The sequence below is a fragment of the Epinephelus fuscoguttatus genome, linkage group LG6 (assembly GCF_011397635.1).
Source record: "Epinephelus fuscoguttatus linkage group LG6, E.fuscoguttatus.final_Chr_v1".
NCBI lineage: Eukaryota > Metazoa > Chordata > Actinopteri > Perciformes > Serranidae > Epinephelus > Epinephelus fuscoguttatus.
In genome coordinates, this window is record NC_064757.1 from 39,064,840 (window position 1) to 39,089,636 (window position 24,797).

The window sequence follows — 24,797 nt, forward strand, 5'->3', positions numbered from 1 at the left end:
ATTTTCATAGCAGTGTAAATACCCAGGAAGATAAGGCAAATCAGTCGTCCCTGGCGTATGAACAAGCAACATGACAGAATAAAGGCTGCTGCCGGTCACAGGGGTGAACACACTCTGCAGCCTCAAGAGCCTGAAGTGTGGCCTCCATTTCCACCTTAAAAACACGTTAAAAAAACAAGTTTAGGTCCAACAAGTCAGGTCCAATAGACACTAGGCAAGACTCCGTCTGAGCAAGAATTGTGGGTACAATGTGGGGTAAAATGTCTCCAGAACTTAATTTAGACCTGGTTCCTGCAGTCGAAACACAATGAGTTCTTCAAAGGTACTCTAGTTCGTTGGGAAAGTTCCTGTGGTCGAAATGATGCTTTATTGGACTATTTCCCATTTGTTAGTTAACAAATTACATTCAATCTGGCACAAAACATAAATTAACTTGTGGCATTTCTTGCATTGAGCATGTTAAGGGAAATTGTTCTCATCATTATATAATAATTATTGTTTATTAAGCACCGACAAGTTAACTCTAGTGTGTCCACGCTGTACACTGTCTGGGTGCTACAAGTTCCACCTCCTTTGTTGCATGGACATCACATTATTAACAAACATTTATACAATCAACTGTTGACATTTGTGAATCTATGCTAAATCGTCTGCATCCGCATTGCAATGCATCTAAGAATTGCTTATTTTCCCCATACCTAGCAAACACTTACTCTACCTGTAATGTTATTGAAGAGAAAATGTTCTCCACTTGTCTTATAGTGGTCCTAAATCGACACTAGAATACGTCCTTGTTTTATGAATGAAGCGGTACACAGGTTAAAGCAGCAGCGCTGCGTGTGTTGACCTATCAGTGACGGTCATCCCTGTAAACCCCACCCCAAAGTTCAGCTCTCTATCAGAGCCTCTTTGTGGGGTAAAATGTCTCCAGAACTTAATTTAGACCTGGTTCCTGCAGTCGAAACACAATGAGTTCTTCAAAGGTACTCTAGTTCGTTGGGAAAGTTCCTGTGGTCGAAATGATGATTTATTGGACTATTTCCCATTTGTTCGTTAACAAATTACATTCAATCTGGCACAAAACATAAATTAACTTGTGGCATTTCTTGCATTGAGCATGTTAAGGGAAATTGTTCTCATCATTATATAATAATTATTGTTTATATTGCTACGTTTGACATCAAATTTTGTCTCTGGCAGCTGACTGTCAGTCCACCACACGGCCACCAGGGTGTGCTGTTAGTTCATGAATAAATGAAACCAACATATTGTTTTCATGTGTAAACAATTACTCACAATTACTCCGCAGCAGAAACACATTGTTTCTCTGTTTGTTTACCAGAGTGACTCAGCTCAGGAAGAAAAATGAGGAACTGAGTCTGAAATGTTTCTTTATGTATTTGATTTTGTTTTTAAGCACACTGAGTGTCCTGTCTTACTATCAGTGCAGCAACTGTCTTTTTTTGGGTGATCACTTTTCTTTTGTGTCAGTATGTTTTACCACATTTAACTTTTTATTCACATTTTCTTTTCACGTTTCTGCTTTTTCTACCCACACCTGTTCCCTCTGATTACTTTCTTCCACCTTCTCTGACTTATTTTTACTTTGCTCTTCCTCTTTCACCATCTTTCTTCTTTCCTCCTCCGTCATTTCCTCCATCCTCTCACAGATCAACATCATGCAGAGTGAGACGGTGCAGGATGTCGTTCTGCTGGAGCCCCGTTGGCTCTGCAGCAACATCCTCGGCAAGCTGCTCTCAGTGGAGACGCCCAAGGCCATCCACCACTACAGGGGGCGCTACAGGCTGGAGGAGGTGCAGGCTCTGGCTCCTGAGAGTGACGTGGACGAGCTGCTGCAGATCCTGGACGCCATGGACGTCTGCGCCCGTGACACCACCAACCCTTCCATGGTGGATGTTCCCGCCCTCATCAAGACGAATGGCCTCCACCGCTCCTGGACCGAAGAAGAGGAGGAGGAGTCACTCCTGTACGGCGGAGTAAGACTCGTCCCTGCGGAGCACCTGACCCCCTTCCCCTGTGGCCTGTTTCATAAACTGCAGGTGAACCTGTGTCGCTGGAGTCACCAGCAGAAGCCTGAGGAGGAGGGCGGCGAGGATTTCGATGGAGATATCCACCTGTGGACCAACGGAGCCAAGGTGAGCCAGGGAGCAGTGGAGGCCATGATCCTGCTGGTCAACCACGGCCAGGGGTTGGAGATTCAGGTGCGTGGGCACGACTCAGAGCGGGCCAAGTGTTATACCCTGTTGGATACCATCTGTAGTATAACAGAGAACCTGCTGGCCTCCACGCTCCCCGGACTACTCACTGCCAAATACTACCTGAGTCCTCAGCAGCTGCGGGAGCACCACGCCCCCATCATGATCTACCAACCCAAAGATTTCTTCCGCGCTCAAGTCCAGCGGGAGACCTCGCTCACTAACACCATGGGCGGCTACCGGGAGAGCTTCAGCAGCATCCTGTCTTTCGGCTGCGCTGAAGTTTACCAGCAGGGGACTCTGGGAACGGACATTCACATATCAGAAGTCCCCCTTTTGGCTCGCAGGAAACTCTGCCGCATGTTGGACCCTCCTGACGCTCTGGGGAAAGACTGGTGCCTGCTGGCCATGAACCTCGGCCTCACAGACTTGGTGGCCAAACACAGCAACGGGACTCCAAACGGCACCCCTGAGCTGGACTCAGCCCCGGACTCCCAGCAGGCCATGCTGCAGCCCAGCCCGACAGCAGCGCTGCTGCAAGAATGGAGCGGGCGAGCGGACAGCACGGTGGGCATTCTGATGGCCAAACTGAGGGAGCTCGGTCGCCGAGATGCCGCCGACTTCCTACTCAAAGCTTCTCCTGTTTTCAGGGTCAACATGGAAGCAGTGGTGGGGGCCGCCAATGGCTACCCGCCCACCTGCAACGGCGGCACATCGTACAACTCCATCAGCTCCGTCATATCCCGCTGAACTGAACGGGGTTGGCTCTATGTCCTCGCCAAACATCACGTAGTCTGATGTGACATTTCCCCCGAAACAGGACTCGTGTGTGAATGAACATGAAGTGCAATCGTTCAGCTGCTCGTCCCTTAATCACCCCATTAAGTTGGCGTATGAACCAGTGCTTGTGCTCTCCACACCTGTACAGCTGACCTTCCCTTCCACCATGAATGTTGTGAAAGAGCTGATTGTCCTGAGCTCCAAAGAGGAATCCTGTGCTTTTATTTTGTTCTTAATCTTGTTGTGCTGCTTTTTAATATCCCTCCAACTCGCCTGCACACTTACTCATCTTACAGCTTAAAGACAGAAATTTTTAAAAACTATCAACTCTACATGAAGAAATGGACGCAATTAAAAATGGCTGCCTCATGTTTGGACCTCTTTCAGTGTAGGAGGCTGCCATCTCTACTCCCTCCATCCACCACAGTTACACGTAATACTATCTCCCTTCATGCCTCTGTTTTACTGATGTGACATTTGGGCCGCTCAAGCTTAGCGTTTAATAAATTAACAGCATTTTTCAGAGTGCCTTTGTGGCCTTCTACCTCCCTAAAGAGCACAAATAGTCTTGTTATTCTTAAAAAAAACAGTAGTTCTTTCCAAACATTTGAAGAACTGTGCCTTGTTGACACTAATAGTAAAATTAATTTCAATCAAGTCTATAGTCTGAAAATGGAAAAGGCAGGAAAGGGTTAACGAAGAAAGAAAAACAAAAGCTCAGCTCACGTTACAAATATTTTAACTGGCTACAAAACAAACAGAAAGCTGAAATCAGAGATCAGACTTCTGCTGTTTTCTGTTCAGTGTTTGGGAGGTAAAACACCTCACTGGAGTCAGCATGGAGTCGGTGTGATGCTCCGTGGGAAACAATGCAATTTATGTTTAATTGGTGCATTTGTGGGTTCATACATACAGATGATCTTGTTGACTTATTATTTATTCATTAATCCAACAACAGAAATCTTTCGTTGATTAATTTTTGGTGACACTTTATTGTACAGGTCTCATAAGTTCCTAAGAAGCTCCTGAAAAGAACACTGTGATGTGGTATGAACTATAATGAGACAGCACAATAAGACAGTTACTTGTGTGCTGTTGAAATTTCCTTTAAAGACCTGCTAAAATGTTAACGACCAAAAAAGAGATCAAAAGATAACGAGAACTTCACTTAATTATGAAGCTACACTGTGACTAAAAGGATCTTTGGGTTACACTACAAGGTACGTCATGTTTGTAATTAAAGCTGCACTATTCAATATTTTTTTGTGGACATCCAAAGCCCTATTACCATACAAGAGATAGCTGGAAAAGAAAACCAGCAAACATTCACATTTTGGAAGCTAGTAGCGGTGAAAATGAAAATTACTTGAAAGTCCCCCTTCACTAAAATACTGATGTCTGTGGACTCCATAAAATCTAAGATTCAAATATACGCCGGTCAAGCTTGATTAGGTACGTCACCAATACAAAAGTCAAACCATGTCAATACGGGAAACGCAAATCAACCAGGGAACACACTTCAACATGACACCAGCAAAGTCACCTGAAACCTCCACTGGAGAGCAGACCTGACAGAGAGCAGAGTTAGCATTAGCAAAGTGAAAGTTTTACAGCAAACACGGAGAGTGTGCAGTTTTGGGATGTCCAGACCCTGAACCTTCCATTCACCATCTACCAAAAACCACATCATAGCAGATATCGTATGTTTCACAGCCATTAACGCTGCCCTCGTCACGGCCAGTTAGCCTACAAGCTAACAAACAACATAGATAAAAGATGCTAACCACACTCACCATTCTGATACGTCTGCTGGTCGCAGATGTTGGTGTACAGTAGACTCATCTGAGTCTAGCTCTGGCTGAGGCTCAAATATGTATTGCTGTAGCTCGTCGATGTTTCCTCTAATGCTAATGCTAGCCATCTTGACCAGGATGAGAAACTGCACAAGGCTTTGAAATCAATTTTCATAGTGGTCAAATAGTGGAATTACGTCCGTCATGTGGTGCAGTTGGGCCCAAAAATATTTTTTCCCATAGCCTTGCACAGCAAAAGAGACGCCTGTGAACCAGTGGGTGTCACAAACCCAACGAAATTACTGGTTTTACCATCAGAATTTGGTCCGATAACATTTGGAAAGTCTCAAAATTGTTTTTTCTAATTCCACTTGGCAGAGCGCTAAACCAGAAGCTGGCTAGGATGGCAGAAGTCTCTAGTGTGCGTGCTCTGTGGGCCACGCAGTACTGATCAGCTGAGTTATTTTTCACGGCAGTTGAACCTTTTTTGGCTTCATGCGCCACCCATAGATGCATGATAATGACGGGATACTGAATGCCAAGATGGCGCCTGTTCAGTTCAATAGAGTCACTTGCCTGGCACGTATGCCAAAAAATTTCTAGCTTCTAGGTTTACTTCCATGATATGCGGCCACTGAATATGCACACTAGTGTTTCTCCCGCTGGCCCTACCTGTGAGTTCCCCTTTTGCTCATAGACTTCACATTGTGATGACGCCAAAGATTTTCGTTTTTCTCGGCTCGAGGAAAGTTTTACAAATTTAAAACCTTTATGGATTAATTTTCTTTCTTTTTTTTTTAAGATAATTTTTTGGGCTTTTTGCCTTTTAATGTACAGGACAGAGAGTGAAATGGGGAGACAGAGAGAGTGGGGGGGGTGACATGCAGCAAGGGGGTCACAAGCTGGAGTCGAGTCTCTATACATGGGCTGCTGGCACTATCCACTACGCTACCAGCGCCCCATGCATTAAATTTTCATCATAGACAGAGTCATAATTGACCTTGTTTGCAGTGTGAGGTGTCCTGTCAACAGTTTAACAGATGTCTCTTTTATAATGGTGGCCTATGGGGAAAATGCTTTTTGGGCGGCAGTGGATTTTTTTTTTTTTGCTGCAATACCACTGGGGAAAAATTGGGAGCAAGGCTGGGTGGCGTTCCTGAGGGCCTGGCGCCACTGAGTAACTCTCATAGGAACGAAAGGGGCCACGCCTCCCACGCTGTATCCACTACTCTTTATACATCCACGTTCTTGATGTGCACTGGTGGGCGATCAACCGACTATCAAAATAATTTTCAGTGGACTGATTATTCGACTAATTGTGCAGCTATAATACTAATCTTTGTACAGTATACTGTGCTTTGCAGCTGGTCTACAAGAAATCAATGCACATTGCCATTTTTATACTAACAGGAAATCAGAAAATGCAGCGTCAGACATGAATTAAAGTTTGTTTTTCCTTTAATTGTCACCAAATAAAGAGACTGTCCTTTCCAGGAGTTTTCAAGAGTTTACAGTTAATATCAGTTCTTTTCTTGGAATTTTGAGCGAACTATGAGACCTGTAAAATAAAGTGTAACTATAAATGTTTTCACTTAAAAATCTATTTACTCATTTTCAATTCACCCAAAGGGACCTTGAGCCATTTTAACAGAAACGTTTTTTCCCAAAGTTCAGTGTCTTATTGAAGGATGTTGATCCTTCCAGCACCAAAATTGTATAAGGGTCACACAAAACTAAAAGACGTTTAAAATCCTCCTGGCAGACAGGGTGGGGCCGTGCACTGATGCTGCTCAGCTTCCTTTACTTTGAAAAGAAAGTGCCACCAAAATGATTAAAAAATGACGTCATTTTTAAGATTTTCTACTGAGCTAAGATGTAATTTAATATATCCAGTAAACACACCTGACACTGCAGCTTTTTAACGCTTCTTCAACAGGTTTTCTGCATTAGTGACGTCGACAGTCACGTTACCGTCCACAGTGTCAGATTTGTACACAGCGGCATCGACGCCGCTTCTCTGGAGCTAAATTTGAGCTTCTCTCAGTATCGCTGTCAGTGTTGGTCGGCCATGCGTGGCTTCACATCTTCTTTCACTTTGTCTTTTTATATCATGAAGCCACAGCCCGGCTCTGTCAGCAGAAGCAAAGGAAAAGGTGGCATGAAGTTAGTAGTGTTAGCTGAGAAAGGGCCGGACATGTCCTTTTGTGTGAGCTGGTGTTTTATAATATTTGTGACCAGAGAAAATGCTCTTTAAAGTTAAGACTTTGTGGATCTTTTCCAGGATGTGGTGTCTCAGTTTGATTGAAGATGAGCTAATGTGCCAGAGTGCAGTATTTCTTGTGCGCTTTACTTCCCCAGTGTTAACATCTGTTCACAGAGATAAACCTTTGAGGACTGTTTCAAATACTTGCTTCACTATTTTTGTCTCGGCCTGAACTTGCCAATCCTCTCAGCAAAACTTCCAGCTGTGATGTAAATACTGGAGGCCTGTTTCCTCGACTTCATCCTCACGTCTTTTCATTTGTTAGGCCCAAATATGTCGATTTCAATTTCAACAAGGCAAAATGAATGTACTACACATCTCTCCTAAGAACAGAAAAACAAAGATATGGTGATAAAACTCAAAACATGATGAAATGAAATGAAACGTCCCAAACTGGTTGGAAACATGATTTTATTTTTCTGTTTTATTGAAGCTTTTGTTGCCAATGTCGTGTGCCTCCAACACACTCGTTCATTCCTCTTATTATTGCCTTGTACAGTATACAAGCTGAGAAGTGATGTTTCAGAAAGGGAAGTGAATATTATGTTTTTGTAAAAGCTGGAGTCACTATAATATTATTATTATTATTATTATTATTATTATTATCAACTCTGTCTCCGTCTGGTGTCTTTTTTTTCTCCAGATGGCTTTGACAGAAACAAGTGGATTTCAAAAAGTGTCCTGAAAAGAAAACAAAAAACATATTTCTGTACGATTCTGTTCGAAGTGGAAAGACGAACTCAATATTCCCCCGCGGAGGCTCCGGTCTAATCGCTACATTGCACACATTGTCTTTTTGTCGCTATTTATGTTACATTCTTTTAGCATGTCTTGGAATGCCATGTTCTTAATACTTCTGACACTTTATAGTGTAATACATTTTATAATAAATTCTTTACCTAATGTCGTCGTCTCTGTCCTCATTAAAGACATAGAGTTAGAGACAGATACCTATGGTTGTGTAGAAGCAGATAATCCTTACTTTATCAATTTAAGGCATCAATATGAACAAGTTAAGACCGAGAAAAGGTAACACAAATAGATGTTGACTTTACAGCAGTGGCTGCTGATTTAAGAGGTCCCAAGGAAAACATATTTCTACAGCACAAGTGTTTGTTTTATGCTTTCCTCTATATTTGCTTTTTTCTGTTCTTTAGAATTACTGACTAATCTGAGTTATACAACTAAAACAAGGAACTGAACTGAACTGAACGTCTGCAAGTCGAAAGCTAAAAATGTTGCTTAACAGCACAAAACAGGGAAAGGTTGACCTTCTTCCATTACAGACAGGTAGAAAAATGATCAGAACAGGTGTTAGCAGCAACAAGCAAATCTTCAGAATAAGTGTTGCCATTGTACATTTCTGCAAACCTGAGATTCGTTGCATTTGCATGTTATTATGTGGCGAATACACTGAAACTTTACCTTTAAAAAACTGTGGCTAATGTGGTTGGGTTAAGACACAAAAACCACTTGGCTATGGTCAGGAAAAGATCATGTTTTCACTTAAAATGCCAGGTTTGGGGAACAATCCCTGCTGAAAATGCTGCAATGTCTCTGTAAAGAAAAAAGCGCCTGAAAAATCACTAGGAAAACACTGATGGGTCGCTACAAAACAAAAAGTTCTGTTGTTTCTTGGTCTCAAACAGTGGTCAATGCAGCTCGGCAGGCGTCTTGCCGAGGTGTCACACCATCCTTCATCCCCCCAACTCTCTATGACAAAGTCAGATCATATGTCACTTTAGGTATGTCAATGAGAACGAGGTTTGCAGAAGCATACAATTTTAGCAGATTTTTTTTTTGTTTTTTTTTTTTTTGTTAAACGTCACTTCCTAAACCTTTATTCTCTTGATTAGAGGCAGACAGAGATTTGAGGAAGGGGAGGGACGAGTAACAACATCTTGTTTTTTGCTGTAATGATGAGATTTTGTAGTTTGTCTTTTTAAAAACATATTTTAGACATCACTATAGTTGGAGGCGATTCACTGATATCAATGTGAACTACTGTGGTGCAACTCATCTTGATTTGTTAATGCTTTAAAACTTTATTACATGAAGCAATTAGGTACTGATACTTAACATTATTTATCGGGTGTAACAAGTTAATCAGTGTATTATTTATTTATTTTATTTATTATTTTTATACAGCTTACTAATTTTTATTCTTTTATTTATTTATTTTTTGTATTAATTCAGAAACTCTGGTGCTCCATTATTGACCAAAGTCCTTGATTTTAATTATTTTTTGCTTTTATTTATATTTTTGAGAAATTCTGAGAAATTACCAAAATTATTAAGTTTACAGTGAAGTAGGGTGTGTGTGTGTGTGTGTGTGTGTGTGTGTGTGTGTGTGAGAGAGAACAAATCAAAAACACTTGTTGTGCAGTGTCGCCCTAATTCTCCAAACAACTCATAACTAAATGAATGTAAAGCACCTTTCTTACTAAAAAAAACAAGATCAGAAGCAATTTAATTATTTCTCGTCCAGTTTTAGTTTAAAAAGCACATGAATTTAAATCATTAATGAATCAGGCCTGCAGGGACAGACTGTAATCTTCAGGGTGTTTTGCTGTATTTGTCCTCCACCAGATTCCAGGCTGCATTATTCACACGTCTCTGGGTTCATTGTGGAGCAGCAGGAACATCAACCCTCCACCCACACACACTCACATGACTCAGGTTTTGTCTCAGCTTGCCTGTTGACTGTCATTCGAACATATTTGTACAGAGAGAGATAAATGAAGCAGAGGGCGTGACGTTTAAAAATCACATGAACCTTTGTCACACTTCTGCGCAAAACAGGTTGTAAAATGTAGATACAGTGAAAATTTTTGCTTTCAAGCACCTTTTTAAATATACAGCAAAACTCCAGTTAAACACCTGCAAAATGATTTGTGGTTAATCCCATGTTTAACACTTTGTAATGTGGTTTCTGTTGAATAAAGTCTTAAATGTGTTTTAAAATTAAGGCAATAACCTCACTTTAACTTCTGAAAACAAGACTGCTTTTCACAAATCTTTGAAAATTCATCTCAGAAAAAAAGTTTGAACTGTTTCAAGTTATGGTTTTATCACATTTTGAAGACAGTGCATTCAATTTCAAGCTTTGATGTACAACAATTAATAAGGAAATACATTTTTTGAACATTTCCAATGTGAGCACGAGCTCAATAAGAAATGTGGAGATGAAGTTTGAAGTTTCAGTGCTCATTAAATCAGTGTAAAAGAAGTAAACAAAGGAAATGTAAGACGTAAAATAGCAAATAGCCAAAAAAAACCATATATGAAATATGAAATAATTCATATTTGTGGTGAACAGGTGTAAGTACTTGCAAATGAATAACTTGAATGTAAAAGAGGATGTAGTAAATGTAGCCAAAAAGTACAGGCCATAAATCCATTTGTACCTGTGATGGAACTTGTGTCACATCAGGACGTGATGCAAACAATTCTCAGTTCATTGTCCAAACAGGTTGAGTTTCATTCTTGTCGGTGTTACTGAGAGGACATTTACTGCAGCACCACCAAGCTTTTGCTCATAACACACAGCTGACACACAGTTCACTTCCTCACTGTGAATACTCAACCTTTGGCATTGTTGTGTTACCTAAAACTCAATGGATCAATGGCGTTAACTAACTGCTCAGTCGAGGCTGTTATGTGAAAACAACATGTAAGAGTGACAGTGACCCCGGCGGTCTGTAGACGTGTTCATCAGCGTTGACGTCTGTCAACCTTTGTGTCTGGATGTGAAGACCAGGCCCGCAGCTGATAGCCGCAGCGTCCCAATCTGAGGAATGTAGTAATTATTCGTTAGCGGTTCACAGAGTTCATCATGGGCCTTTTAGAGAGAAGATAAACTGAATATTCAGCAGATAGTTCACAACAGGAAACCATGTGGCTGCACAGACATGTCAACAAAGACATTTAGATAGAGACCCTGTATTAAAGGTTCTGTATGCAACATTCAAAGCATTAATATAGCAGCTATAGCTCCTCTGCCACTGATGAAATGCTGATATAATGCGGTATGATTCATTTACATTTGTCCATGTAATGCATCACGTCTTCATGTTGTCACACACACAGGGTGCATGATGTTCCAAATTTTCCTTACCATCATACTTTACAGAGCCTAAAAATATAAGATGTCCTTGCATTAGCAGAAAGTAGACGCCGTTCTCAGCAGCTGATGTGTGACTGGACTGTGTTGCTCAAGCAGAGTGACACATGACAGTGGGTGACTGAGCACTTCCTGTATGAGCGTGCAAGGCTGGTCAGTTATGGTTACATCTCATGGAGTCACCTAAAATGTTGGACTTCCCTGTTGAGAAAAATGTTGTCAGCAGGGTTGGAGGTGCTCATATCCGTTGCTACAATACAAGTACAAGTACATGAAAGTGTGAATGTTTAATTAGCAAAGTGTCAGATACTCATTATGCAGAATATATTTCATATTATCAGATTATTATCGCTGATGCATTCATGTGAAAATGGTAATTTTATGTACTTTGTCCTGCTGGATAACAAAAAGGAAAGGAAAAGGGAATAGTTTGACATATGAAGTTACCGCCAACAGCAAGTTAGCTTAGCTCTGTTCAAAACTAGCAAAAACTGGTTATCAGTACCTCTAAACCTCACTAACGTGTTTTATCTTGTTTGTTTATTTATTTAGAAAATCCATAGATTGAAAATGACAAGTTTTGTGGACAGTTGTGTGCCAGGTTAGCTGTTTTCAGACTTTATGCTAAGCTAAGCTAACTAGTAGCTGGATCCAACTTGATATTTACCGTAAAATCATGAGGGTGGTTTCAATCTTCTCACCTAACAATCAACTAGACCAAAATGTTTGCAACTACTCTTAAGCCAAAATTTAAAAATGTAAATAAATTCCCTGTAGGCCTATTTTCCTTTGACGCTAATATATCTGAATTGTTGTTGATATGTTTTGTAGCCTATCAGAAATCTGAAGCTGTAAAGCTGTCAGATGAATCTTAAAAATGTCGTAGGCCTATAGCCAAAGTTTAAATTATCATAAAATGGAAATACTCATGTAAAGTATTTTATTTCTTCCAACCACTGATGTCACTGTAACACAAACAAGAGGTGTTCAAAAGCAAAAAGGTTAGTTGTAAAAGCATAAACAACTCTGCCTGTTCAGAGTTTCACAGTCTTATCAATCACATGAGCACTGACGCTGATTAACTCAGACTTTGTGCCAGGAAGTTCCTGGAAGTCCTGCTGTCGTGTGTACCCATTTATTCCCACTGCTGTAATGGCTGGCCATCACTGATAATCATATATCATTTGTTGTATTGTAAACTAGAGAATGATCGTTTTAATTTCACTGACAGGCTTTTTCAAAATCACAGCTTCTTCTGAGGCATAACATGGGTGAAGTATGACATCATGTGCAGTTGTGTCTTTGTGCGTAACCTTAACTTCAAAGTGCTGCTGGTGGTTGAAACGTAAGTATTTTGTTCACGTTGGATTTGAAGTTAAAGACAGTCTAAGTAAGTCCTTTCTACCGCTTATTTAAGCCTATGTTTGCAGGTGTATTGTGTAGGAAAAAGATAAACCAAAATACAGTAAATATCAGGTTGGACTCTGGCTCACAGGGGCCTCCTCCACCCCCTTGTCGTTGTGCGCCCAGGAGGCTTGTCCGGTTATCAGCTCCTGCAGCCACCGAGGAGCCCATAAACTGAATGATGATGACCTACATGTTGACCTGCGTATCTTAAATAATTGTATGTTGTGTAACCTTGCAGTCCGTGTTTGGTAATCATGAAGAGAAGACACCAGGTTTTGAGAGCCTGCAACATGTTACTGGCTACTGGAAATCCACATATTAATATCATAATCAAATGTTGTTTTTAGACTTCTATAGGACGTACAGTACATTTAATGGTCTTTCACTGTCTGAAGTCTTTGTCATGCATACATGTGACAAGATAGTGAGAAGCCCTTGTCACGCATCTGCATGGCCAAGAAGTTTCGTCTCTTCAGGAGAACTCTAACTGGGAAAATCTGGCTTCTTAAGTCGCCTCCTCAGATGACTCTGACGCCAAGCAACTGCAGAAAGCCGACACTATCCTGATTACCTAAATGCATGTGAGCACAATGACTTGGTAAGTGAGGGGGGGTGAAATCCTGCCCTTGGATTAGTTTTGTGTCAGATGTTAGCTGCTGCAATCACGTTTCACTCCTTCTGTTGTCATATTCCCATTTCCAGTATCAACAAATGATTACACCTATTATCAAGTGACAGTTTCATAGGGATTTAGAGGTATTTATGCCTTAATCTGAAGGTTGATTTGGCTACTAAAATGGTCGTCACTTGCCCTATTTCTTTAATAATTAACATTTTAAGTCACTGTGAATATCAATGAGATTATCCTTAACATTAAACAAGTTCAAACAAGCAACCTTGAGTTAGTAAATCTGCTTTTTTGGGCAGTTTCGAGCTGCAACAATCCTGCAGGACAACCAGGAAAACACTCAGTCCCTCTTTCCAGCAGGAAGGAATCACGTGCATCCAACGGCGACGTCACAAAACGGGGCGGGGCGTTCGCAGCATAAACAAGCAGCGGACCAATCAGAGAGCTCGGTGGGACGTCGTTCAGCTGCCCGTTAAGCCTTTATAAACTTTGTGTACTGCCAACGGAGCGCTATTTTATTTTTCTTCGTCGTCTGTAACAGCGTAGAATACACAGTAAGTTTAACTTTTATTCGTTTTATTTGTTTTCTGATGTTAAATTATAAAAACCTGGTGTTTAAATGTGTCGTATAAGCAAATATATTGACGAATATTCGTGTTTCTCCAGGATTTTTTTCGTCGTTTAAGCCTGGAATACACAACACCCCAGTGTCCGTTTAAAAAATGATATATTTAAGCTTATATCTTGTTTAAATTTATTCTCCGAGTGAAAAATTCCTATATTTTTGCTGTGACCCGCCAGCATTTGCCATCTTGTGTGATTCGGCTGCCTTTGTCCTCGTCTACCTCCCTTGTAGCCAACAGCAGCCATTACTAGTTGATCCCATACGGCTTATAACATCCACCAGCAGTGGATTCGTTTAAAAGGCTCGCTATCCGGCAGCCACCCGGTAAAGTTTTGGTTTTCTTTTCGTTTTCGTGGTAGTAGTTTCGATGTCCAGGCCGGTGTCTTGGCTCTCCGCCACCGCCACAGATCCCGTGACTCCCTCACAAAACAAAAACAGGCTCGGGTTATTGTTGGGATCTGGCGAAGTTTCCGCTCCTCAACTTGCAGGAAAACAGCCAAAAACAACTAGTTATTCCTGCAAATAGCCAACATTAGATAGTCATCGGGACAGGCTGGGGTTTTATTGCTTATATGGCCTAATTACTCTCGATGTTTTGAGCCGAGCAGCCGGGAAATGACTGTACTGTCGGGAATGTGTATTGCAGCTTCAATGCGGATCCCATTTCTGTATGAATCATGGGAAAGAACAAGCTGTACTACAGGCTGCTGTTTGCATGACAAGTATTTGAATGTTAGAAATGAATTTCGGTGGAAAACCTGCATGACTCAATTCTCTTCCTAAGCAATTAAGTCTGTTGTAATGTACTCTATTTGTAGGCCACTGCTCTGGGCCTCCACCAATGATTAACCTGCTTCTTTGGAAACTGAGTCCTGACTTGTTTGTTTTCCAGTAGGAAGCAACAATGCTGCCTCTAGCCGTCGTGGCCCTGTGCCTTAGTGCAGCCCTTTCAGCTCCGAGCCTTGACCCACAGCTTGATGACCACTGGGAGCTGTGGAAGAGCTGGCACAGTAAGAAATACCATGAGGTAATGCATTGTTTTTCTCCCAGCAAGACACTCCAGCCTGCCAATTACCATGAAAGAAAGGCCTGAATGGGGATTGTCTTTTTGCAGAAGGAGGAGGGCTGGAGGAGGATGGTGTGGGAGAATAACCTGAAGAAGATTGAGCTGCACAACCTGGAGCACTCCATGGGCACACACTCCTACCGCCTGGGCATGAACCACTTTGGAGACATGGTGAGAGCACAGTTTTGACTCACAGAAGCATATCTCACTGGGAAGGACATATTCAGGTTATTATAAAGGGCTAGAGAACAAATAAAGACAAGGGACACTGATTTGATAACTAAGAATAATGAACTCTCAGTTAAAAGATAAAATGGTCCAGTCACACATCAGCTGCTGAGAACAATGTCTGCTCTCTGCAAATGCATTATCTTACTGTAAAAATAAAACATTGCAAATATTAAAACACTTGTTCAAACACACACTAATCCAGCAAAACAGTAGGAATCTGTTGTACAGCCATACCAAGAAAAAAAATTAAAGGAAAAGGGGCGAACCAGCTAGAGGAAGTATGCAACAGTGTTGTGCATAGAATTGGAGAACAACACAGGATAAAAAACACAAAGTAACTGCAAAAGATTAAGCTAAAAATCCATTCAAATCTGCAGCTAAAAACACACACGTACTTTTTACAATCATAAAACACAGCTGCTTGTTGCCTTTTGTCTTCAGGTTTGCTGTGGGTGAAACTATTTTCCAAATAGTCTAATTCACATTGTCTGCTTTACTAACTTAACTTTATCTTTCCACAGACTCACGAGGAGTTCAGGCAGCTCATGAACGGCTACAAGCGCAAAACAGAGAGGAAATTCAGGGGGTCCCTGTTCTTGGAGCCCAACTTCCTGGAGGCCCCAAAATCTGTTGACTGGAGGGACAATGGCTACGTCACTCCCGTCAAGGACCAGGTATTTATGGTTTTATGTCTTGTTTAGCCTCAGGGCTCTCTGACAACTTCACCTGCTGACTTGTGAAGGTGTGGCTGAATTTGTTTTTGAGTCTCTGTGGGAGTCGTTCGGTAACATATGGAGAGGATTTTGCAGTCACAGTGCAGGGTGACGTAGAAACAGCTGATTTTTCATGACATTTTGGACCTTTATTACTTAAAAACAACTCCAGTTAAGTCTTGTAAGTTGTATCCTGCACAAAAAACTGTTCATGAGGAGCATCCACCTCTCTTTTCATGTTAAGGACAAATTTAAGGGCTTATGGCAACTTGTAAACAACTAGCATGTTAAACAGAAACCATGTAAAGCACACAAACAACCCACTACACTAAAATGACATAGTTTAAAAGTCTTAATCGTCACAAAAGTGGACACTGATAAATGTAAAACACAAACCTGGTCAGTTGCTGTAAACACTGAGCACATGACCACAAGATCTTATTTAAAAGCTCTGTCAGCATAACGGGCGATACAAAGGCGTGACCTAATACCAGCTGTTAGAGACATTTGGTAAACACAGTTATGTCATGTCCAATTTCCAACAGTTGCTTTGTAACGGATTCTCTTCTTTAAATAAAATAGAGAGGACACTCCGTCCACTGAAGTAAATGTTTTGCTTGAGCAGACAGATAAGATGGCCTCTTGCAGGTTGTTTTTGTTATCTGCGTGCTTCACACACTCTCCTCCTCCTCCTTCTCCTCCCCCCTGAGCGTACAGTGTGTTCTCTGACCTCCCTGGCATACATTAACACCCTGTAAGCTAAAACCAGTCCAGCGAGCTCACTGTAATCTGTGCCATTGTGGAGCAACACTGTCATATACTTTGGGGCAAAGTGCTGTGGTGCAACTCCAATATGATTTTATTTATGGAAGCAAAGTGCTTTCTGGAGCTGGAGAGATAAAGTGCCATAAGAACAATATGATTTTAAAGGACAAGAAACATTTAGACACAAAGAAATAAAACATAGATAAGGGATTTGTAAAGATAAGGAGTAGACTATAAGAATGAAAAGACAGCAGTTAAAGAGACAAACATTTACATGACAAAGAACCACTGTGCAAACGGTAAAACCAGTAAGTCTGGCCAAAAAGTGATGGTTAAAAAAAAATAATAACTGACTTTTTAAGTTTTAATTCTGAATTCATAAACAGCCAAAATACCTGGGAAAAAAAGCTCAAGCTTAAAACTCCTTTTGTTTCTGTCTTTGTCTAAATTTTAAAATATCAGCATTTGACAGGCCGGAAACAGGGAATTGCCAATTTTAATTTTCAGACTCAATCGATTAATCTCGTCTGCTTCAACTCCACATTGTCGATGGCTCGGGGTCATGCAGAGGAGAATAACGGCAACAAAATGGCCGACATCAGAAAGGAAACTTAAAGAACTGTAAATAATAAAACAGTGATTTAAAAAACTTGTAAAGGTGATATTTAAGTGCATAGATACATTTGCAGCAATCATTTAAAGTGACTGAACAAAGGTGAAGTGATATTTTGAATTAATGATCCTAAAGTTAAGGAAACGTTTTTTTTTTTGTCATCACCATCGTCCAGTCTAAACTCAACCCTCCACCCTCCCTTCTCCTCTCAGGGTCAGTGTGGCTCCTGCTGGGCCTTCAGCACCACCGGAGCTCTGGAGGGTCAGCACTTCAGGAAGACCGGCAAACTGGTGTCACTGAGCGAGCAGAACCTGGTGGACTGCTCCAGACCTGAGGGCAACGAGGGCTGCAACGGTGGTCTGATGGACCAGGCCTTCCAGTACGTCAAGGACAACCAGGGCCTGGACTCTGAGGACTCTTATCCCTACCTGGGAACAGTACGTATCTCATGGGATGAAAGGGGGAAAACTTTCATGTTCCATCAAAGTTTACAATGTTTTGTTATCAAAACTTCCTACTTTTTTACCCCTAACCATAAAATTTGTCCTGTTATCCTTGTAACTGGCATTAGACATCACAGCTGATTCAAATGATTAGTTTATCAAGCGGCTTCAGGGGTTCATAACGTGTTGATCATTTGAATCAGCTGGGTGGGATGTAAAACAGGAGACAATGATTCGAATATTTAGAATTCAGGAGGTCCGTGTTGGCGCCATAACGTCCCGCTCACCTTCTTCTTGTCTTCCCACAGGACGACCAGCCGTGCCACTACGACCCCACATACAACTCTGTCAACGACACTGGATTCGTCGACATCCCCAGTGGTAAGGAGCGCGCTCTGATGAAGGCTGTGGCCGCTGTGGGACCAGTTTCAGTTGCCATCGACGCCGGCCATGAGTCTTTCCAGTTTTACCAGTCAGGTCAGTTAAAGACACCTTTTTCCTGCCAGTATCTGCCTCTTGTTTTTAAGAGTTCATATGTACCTGACTGGCTTTTTGGGGGATTTTGTATTTCAGGAATCTACTATGAGAAGGAATGCAGCAGCGAGGAGCTGGACCATGGCGTGCTGGTCGTTGGTTATGGCTTCCAGGGAGAGGATGTGGATGGCAAGAAATACTGGATCGTGAAGAACAGGTCAGTAAAAAACTGTGTGCAGGATATTACTGTCTGCAGGGTTTTTTATTTTCACCTGAGAAGGAAGTAATACAGGGAGTAGGTACTCGGCTAGAAAAGAACCAGTACACTGTGCGTATATTCAGATTTTCAAGTTTTGTTTTGTTTTTTACGTGTTTTTTTTAATAGACCATAAAGTCATAAAGGTGTTGTGTTTTTAAATATCTTAACTCCACTTCATAAAAGTCATATCTACAAGCTGTAACTAAATGTGATTTGAACATCCTACTTAGTTGGTTTGAGATTATTGACAAGCTGCTGTATATTTAAAGGCTTTTTCTTATGTATTTAGTGGTGGAAATAGTAAAAAAATTTGTACTTTAGTCAGCAGTAACTTTGACGAATTAACGTCTTACAGCTTGAGATGAAATCTAGAATAAGTTCAACAAGAAAATGACGATAAAAATGATAAATATTGTTATAGAGGAAGTAATCCAAGAAATGTAATGTAAATAGGGCGTCTTTCTGAGGGTAGCTGGTTAGGATTTAATTTAAAGTATTCAAAACTGCAGATACTTTTAACTATGTCCACATGATCCCCATCCACAAGTTTCAGCGCCGTTTCAGAGATGATCGCCGTCCATATTAACAGGCCTAAAATTGCATGACCATTCATGTACACTGGGCACGCAAGTGCCGGTGTAAACAGGAAGCAGATTGTCTGCAGTTGGTTTCTTAGTTGCAGAATATACTATGGAGGAAGAACAGCAATTGCGAAAAGGAAGACCAGAGATTTCTTTGCTCAGATCGACGAGGTGGAACTGAAACATGAGTAAAAGGGCCGTCTGGGTGGTGGAAAACAAATTGGGAGCAAATATTGCAACATATTAGAGCCATACAGGCTGATATTATATTTTCTTCCGCAAAGTGGTCACATGATAGAGGAATCAGGGAAGAATATGTCCTGACTGATGAGACCCAATTAAGAAGCGAAGTTTCTTGGGGAAATTGAGTAGCTCACCTGGTGGAGCAGGTACCCCATATACAAAGCTTACGCCCTTGCTGTACCGGCCACAGATTCAATTCCGATGTGCAGAACTTCGCTGCGTGTCAACCCCTCCTCTCCCCCAAAAAATAATCTTAAAGTGTCAGTTTCCGTGCTGTGTTATGAAACTTGGACTAGGTCAGCAGCATTTTTGGAAGTCTCCGTTTTAGGGATCGAAAAATGGCGAAGGAGTATGCTGGGTGTAAATGTAGCAGAAGTTATAATTTTAAAAAGATATATTAGTGTGTATGTAGCCTCAGATCTAATTTGCTTCCCTCTTGTTACACAGATGAAATCTATTGAACCCATTTTCTGACCTTTTGTCTGTCTGTCTTGCAGCTGGAGTGAAAAGTGGGGAGACAAGGGCTACATCTACATGGCCAAAGACAGGAAGAACCACTGTGGAATTGCGACGGCGGCCAGTTATCCTCTCGTCTAACGTTTGCTCAGCTCCACTTGTAGCTCTATAGTGTTTTTTTATTATTGCAATAGTTTGGCTGAAGGCGGCGGACGAGGCCTCAGTCCGAGCGACGACATCAACAGGAGATTCTGAGATGTTTTAAGGAGAAACACTTTGTTTTTAGGGAAATGGCGCCATTTTGTTTTTGGCTGGTTTTATGCCACTTTATTTTGTCTGAAACAGATTTTAGTCTAGTGTTTTATTCTTTGTAAATATGTGTATGCTACTTGGTAAGTGATAACCTTAACACTTGCTTCGTTCATTGTAAATGATTTTTTTTTTCTACCTTTACTGTGATCAATTAAAGTTGTGAAACACTAGATTGGTGTTTGGACTCAAAGATTGTTGAAGTATTTTTGAGGTTTTATCTCAAAGACATTCTTGTGTTCAGCTCTGTATCAGGACATTTTTCAGAAAATCCAGTGGGTTACTGAAGAGAAGACGTACATTTATTTTCTAAGTGGATAAAGCAACACAAAGTGAAGCCATTTTTTTTCTATTTTTATCATAAAAATAAATGCCCAAAAAATGATTTTTAAATCGGATAAGTTCAAAATAAATTGAAAGAGTAATAAACTTTTATATGGATGTGGTAACCCATTTGTAAACTTAAGTAATCAGTCATCAAAATTGATTCAGTGTTTGTTTTCTTAGATAGATCTTGTATCTCAAACCTCTCATTGACTAATTTAAAGATAAGTGTCACTGCATAAATTCTTCAGCTGTTAAAGATCCATTGAACTGATCACCAAATAGTTTCTAGACCAGCTTTATCTTTTAAAAAGGCACGAAGAGAACTAAATAGACTTCTCTTTGACATGCAAAGACTTTGGTCACATGACTTCATGTAAAGCAGCTGTGCTCTCCGACGTCTGGTACTGAGATCTTACAGGATTATTGATTCTTCAACAAAGGGGCTGATTCACAAAGGAACAGAGTTGCCCCTTTCCTATGGGGGGGGTGTCACCTTACATCAGGCCAAAAGGTCTTGGGTGTTAACAAAGGCTGCAGCTAATGATCACTTCTACTGTTGGCTAGTTTTTGTTAATATAAACCAAATTGTGCCTATGGAAGTCCATTGAATGTCTGAAAAGGTTTTGTCTTGTGTTTGAACAATAATCAAAAAACTAAATATATTTAATATATGATGATATAAAACAGAAAAGGAGCAAATTTGGGGCATTTTTGCTTGATATGTGACTTAAATTATTAATATATTAACATATTATTGATTATTTGTCTTTTGTTGTTTGTCTAATGAACCATTTCAACACTAGCAGTCGGCATTTAACTTTTGAGGTCATACAGGATAAAATTATGAGGTCACAACACTTAAATGGGACGGGGATAAGTTGGAATCAAATAAATTGTTTCTATACGTTTCATGCAAGCGCAGCATCTAATTATTTTTAAGTTTTCAGCAATTTTATCATTACTATGCACACATTCTGCTGATAGTGCACTGACAAAATACATTTTTACAAGTGCACATTTATGTGTACTAGCAGAAAAAAACACAATATTAACATGTCATGTAAATGAAGTCCTTATTAACAGCTAAAGTTGGTTTTCCTAAAGGTCATTTAATAAAGTAAACACACCTACAACAGATGATTCTTTTTTTCTCACAGATAAAGTTGTGAGATGTTAAAATTAGCTTTAAACTTTAAAGTTTTATAATCTCATGAGATACACTGCCATCACATTTCTCATAATGCTCCTTATGCAACGCAGTTCATATTTCATTCCTTGATTCTTTGCATTCTTATTTTCTGTTTTGTTTTTTTTCTGTTATTTGTACCTGCTTGCCCCAAACATTTGATCAATTAACAGTATGTACATAATTAAGTATAATTTTGAGGTACATGTAAATCAGTATTTTATTTTCTGCTTCCTTATATTTTTACACCACTTTTCTGAGGCAAATAATGCACTTTTAAATTGACTACATTTAATTCCTAAAGTTACTTTGCTGATTCAGGTTAATTATACAAAATATGATCAACTAATTAATTATGATGTGTTATTAGAGGTTTAAACTACCCAACAGTATCTACAAACTTAGGAATGCTGAGTTTAGTCCAAAGGCTTTTTAATGGATCAGAAATAATTTGATTGATAGTGTGTCTACGCAGAGGGCCAGAAATCTGATTTTGTTAAGATAACTAAAGGTATCCCCCAGGGTTCCATTCTGGGGCCTGTTTTGTTCTTTTACTCAAGCAAAATTACACTTATATGCTGATGACATTGTCATGTATATGTACACTCCCTCCATAGCTGAGACAGTGTAAGAGCTTCAGACAGCATTTCAGTCATTGCACACTGCTCTGCTGAGTTTAAAGTTGGTTGCAAATTGTCTCAAATTGTCTCACTTCTCAAAAGCTTGTTTAACACTGCTTGCAGACTGGAGATTTAAACTGCTAAAAACACAGAATAAAACAATTTCATGTTATAAATCAATGTTTTTCCAATGCTGTTTGACATGATGGAGAAAGCTGTCAGCGTAGCACTGCTAATGTGTGCTCACCCTTTTTTCTCTGAACTTAAGATCCAGACTTTCAAGAGGTTTTATCAGGAACTGATTTATCCACAGAGGTCTCTTCCTCTCCAAACAAATGAACCTGGTGATGTAAACCAGTAAAAACACCGTATAGAGCAGTTTCATGTAAAAATAAATAAATAAATAAATAAATAAAATACTGCATTTATTTGACACTGCAGAGGGTCTTTTGACTATGGTGGCCATGTAGAGCCAGTGTTAGGTTTGTTCTGGGCTACTGTAAAAACATGGTGTTGCAACATGGGAATCTCTATAGTTGATGACCCACTCCCTATGTAAACAATAACGGCTCATTCTAAGGTAACAAAAACACAATGATTCTTATTTTCAGGTGGTTCTACAGTAAAGAAAACATACTTATTATAGTCTTTCCACAAATATATCCCATTAAATCCTACACACTGGACCTTTAAAGGCACCATAAAGAATGTGGTCGATGTGTCCTTCTGTTTTATTGTGAACTTTTGTATCTCATGTTGTATTTTTAATATGGTGTGATTTTGCATGACTGCTGCTTTGGCCAGATTTTTTTTTAATCTCAGTGGGACTTCCTGGTGACATAAAGGCAAAATAAAAGCAATATGAAGTAATCAGAATTAGCTCCACCTTTACCAGCTGCAACATTAATGTGATGAACACATTTTCATTCTTTGGTACTTGCTGTCATTTCCTTTTACCCAGTTCATTTCAGCTGACTGTTCCCTGAGTTAATTAGATTGATTATTCAGATCACCTGTTGCACACTGTGTGGGAGCTGACTACTAACAAAGAATTGAGAGCAGCTTGGTGCATTTCCCCTCTGAGCCAATCAGAGTCTGACAATGCCCTTTCTTAGGGCTTAAGAGAGGTGGAGAAACACACACAGAGGGCACTATGATCCTCCCTCAAATTAATGCAGACCTTATGTTATGTAGATATCGTCAGCCAGACACTCTGGTCTGCAGGCTCTTCTAAGACTTCTCTGCTGTCCTTTGCTTTTCAGGTTGAGAGTGATTTTAAGCATTCTGACACCTCAGTGGAGGAGTTAATAAAGAGCACATTTCTACTAGGTCACCTGCATCAGGGCAGATCCGTATTTTGTTCTTTGGTTAATTGTTTTGATTTCATTGAATCCTCCTTTGTACATATTTGTTTATTATTAAGGAGGCATTTTTTTCATAGTGGAGGCACTTGTGAGATTTGTTTCTCCAAGTAAATTTTTTTTTTTATATTAATGTAATTAGGAAACTGGCCCCAGGCTCCTTATGATCAACTGTAATCTGGGTACCAGCACAACATTAATGCATTTATAATTATCATCCAATGATATAATACACATTATTACAAAACAGCCCATTCTCCATGATGAGTACTTTTACTTTTGTTGCCTATATTTTTATGCCAATACTTTTGTACTTTTATTTAGGTAAAATTGTGAATGCAGGGTTTTTACTTATACTTAAAGAAACAGCTGAATACTTCTTCCACCGCTGTTAAACCCAGCGAAGCTTTCTCTTTTGACAAGTTATTTCAGGTCAGATGTGACCTGCTGACTGACCCAAATCACAGTGTTTAAAGTGTCTTAACAGTAAAGCCGGTCAGGGTTAAGGTGTGTGTGTGTACTTGTACGTCTGCCTTTGTGAAAGTGAAGACATTCTGGTCGGTCCTGACCTCCAGAGGCCTGTTTGAGGGTTCAGATTTAAGTGTTGAGACTCAGATTAGAATTAGGTTCAGGTTAGGGTAAGGGGCCCAGGAATGCATTATGTAAACGAGGGTTCTCGTAAGTATGTAAGTACAGTGTTGTGTGTGTTTGTACCTGTTTCTGTAACATATTTACTTCACCTCAGAGGTCAGTCCAGGCTGATATGCAGAACAAACAGTGAGAGCAGCTGGAGGACGTTATTGTGCAACCTAAAAAATACAGTGACAAAAGAGGGAGAGTGATTAAAGGGTCAGTTCACTTTAATTAATACACTTATTTTCTCATGTTTCTTGCTTACCCCTGATGGCGGAGCCTGACATCACCAGACCAAATCACATATGCAGGTTAATGACATGAACACTGTCAGCAACCAATAACAGCACTTTCTCCAGCACCAAAAAAGAAGCAGCAAACCAAGGGGACAGTGAACATGGAGGGGACTCTGGGGAGACGCAAGAACGTAAACCAGTCTTGGTTTTCTAGTACTCTGGAAAAAGAGGATCTCCGTGGGGAAATTTAATTTTGTTTCACTCTGTACACACAGGCCTGAAATACACACACATACACAAACAGGACCTATACATGCATTAAATGAAGAGATGTCAGAGTGAGGGGGCAGCCTTGGATGGGTTCCCTGAGCACCAGGCCAAGTGGCACCTCTCCAGCAACCAGTCCATACCTCATGCTTGGTCTGTATGGGGATCTGAGCCAGCGA

The 24,797-nt window shown here is 40.4% G+C and overlaps 2 protein-coding genes across 3 annotated transcripts in view; both read left to right on the top strand.

Annotated features, from left to right (window-relative positions):
- The window catches only part of dapk1 (death-associated protein kinase 1), a 126,175-nt gene extending 118,216 nt beyond the window's left edge, over positions 1 to 7,959 (top strand). For both annotated transcript variants that reach the window (XM_049578465.1, XM_049578466.1), the window contains exon 26: positions 1,671 to 7,959. In XM_049578465.1, the coding sequence (XP_049434422.1) occupies positions 1,671 to 2,966 (1,296 nt within the window). In that variant the 3' untranslated portion in view covers positions 2,967 to 7,959. The remainder of the gene's footprint in view (positions 1 to 1,670) is intronic.
- A 5,716-nt stretch (positions 7,960 to 13,675) lies between these two features.
- ctsla (cathepsin La) lies at positions 13,676 to 20,181 on the top strand. Its single transcript, XM_049578618.1, has 8 exons — positions 13,676 to 13,764; positions 14,731 to 14,862; positions 14,950 to 15,072; positions 15,654 to 15,806; positions 17,436 to 17,660; positions 17,975 to 18,143; positions 18,240 to 18,357; positions 19,721 to 20,181. The coding sequence occupies exons 2-8, from the start codon at positions 14,740 to 14,742 to the stop codon at positions 19,818 to 19,820; spliced, it is 1,011 nt and encodes a 336-aa protein (XP_049434575.1). The 5' UTR covers positions 13,676 to 13,764; positions 14,731 to 14,739; the 3' UTR covers positions 19,821 to 20,181.
- Positions 20,182 to 24,797: the final 4,616 nt, after the last annotated feature.

Bases quoted from the DNA above. Each gene is read 5' to 3' on its own strand.
- ctsla (XM_049578618.1), top strand. From the start codon at position 14,740: ATGCTGCCTCTAGCCGTCGTGGCCCTGTGCCTTAGTGCAGCCCTTTCA. The intron at 15,807-17,435 runs GTATTTATGGTT...TTCTCCTCTCAG, and splicing joins TCACTCCCGTCAAGGACCAG to GGTCAGTGTGGCTCCTGCTG. The intron at 18,358-19,720 runs GTCAGTAAAAAA...TCTGTCTTGCAG, and splicing joins TACTGGATCGTGAAGAACAG to CTGGAGTGAAAAGTGGGGAG.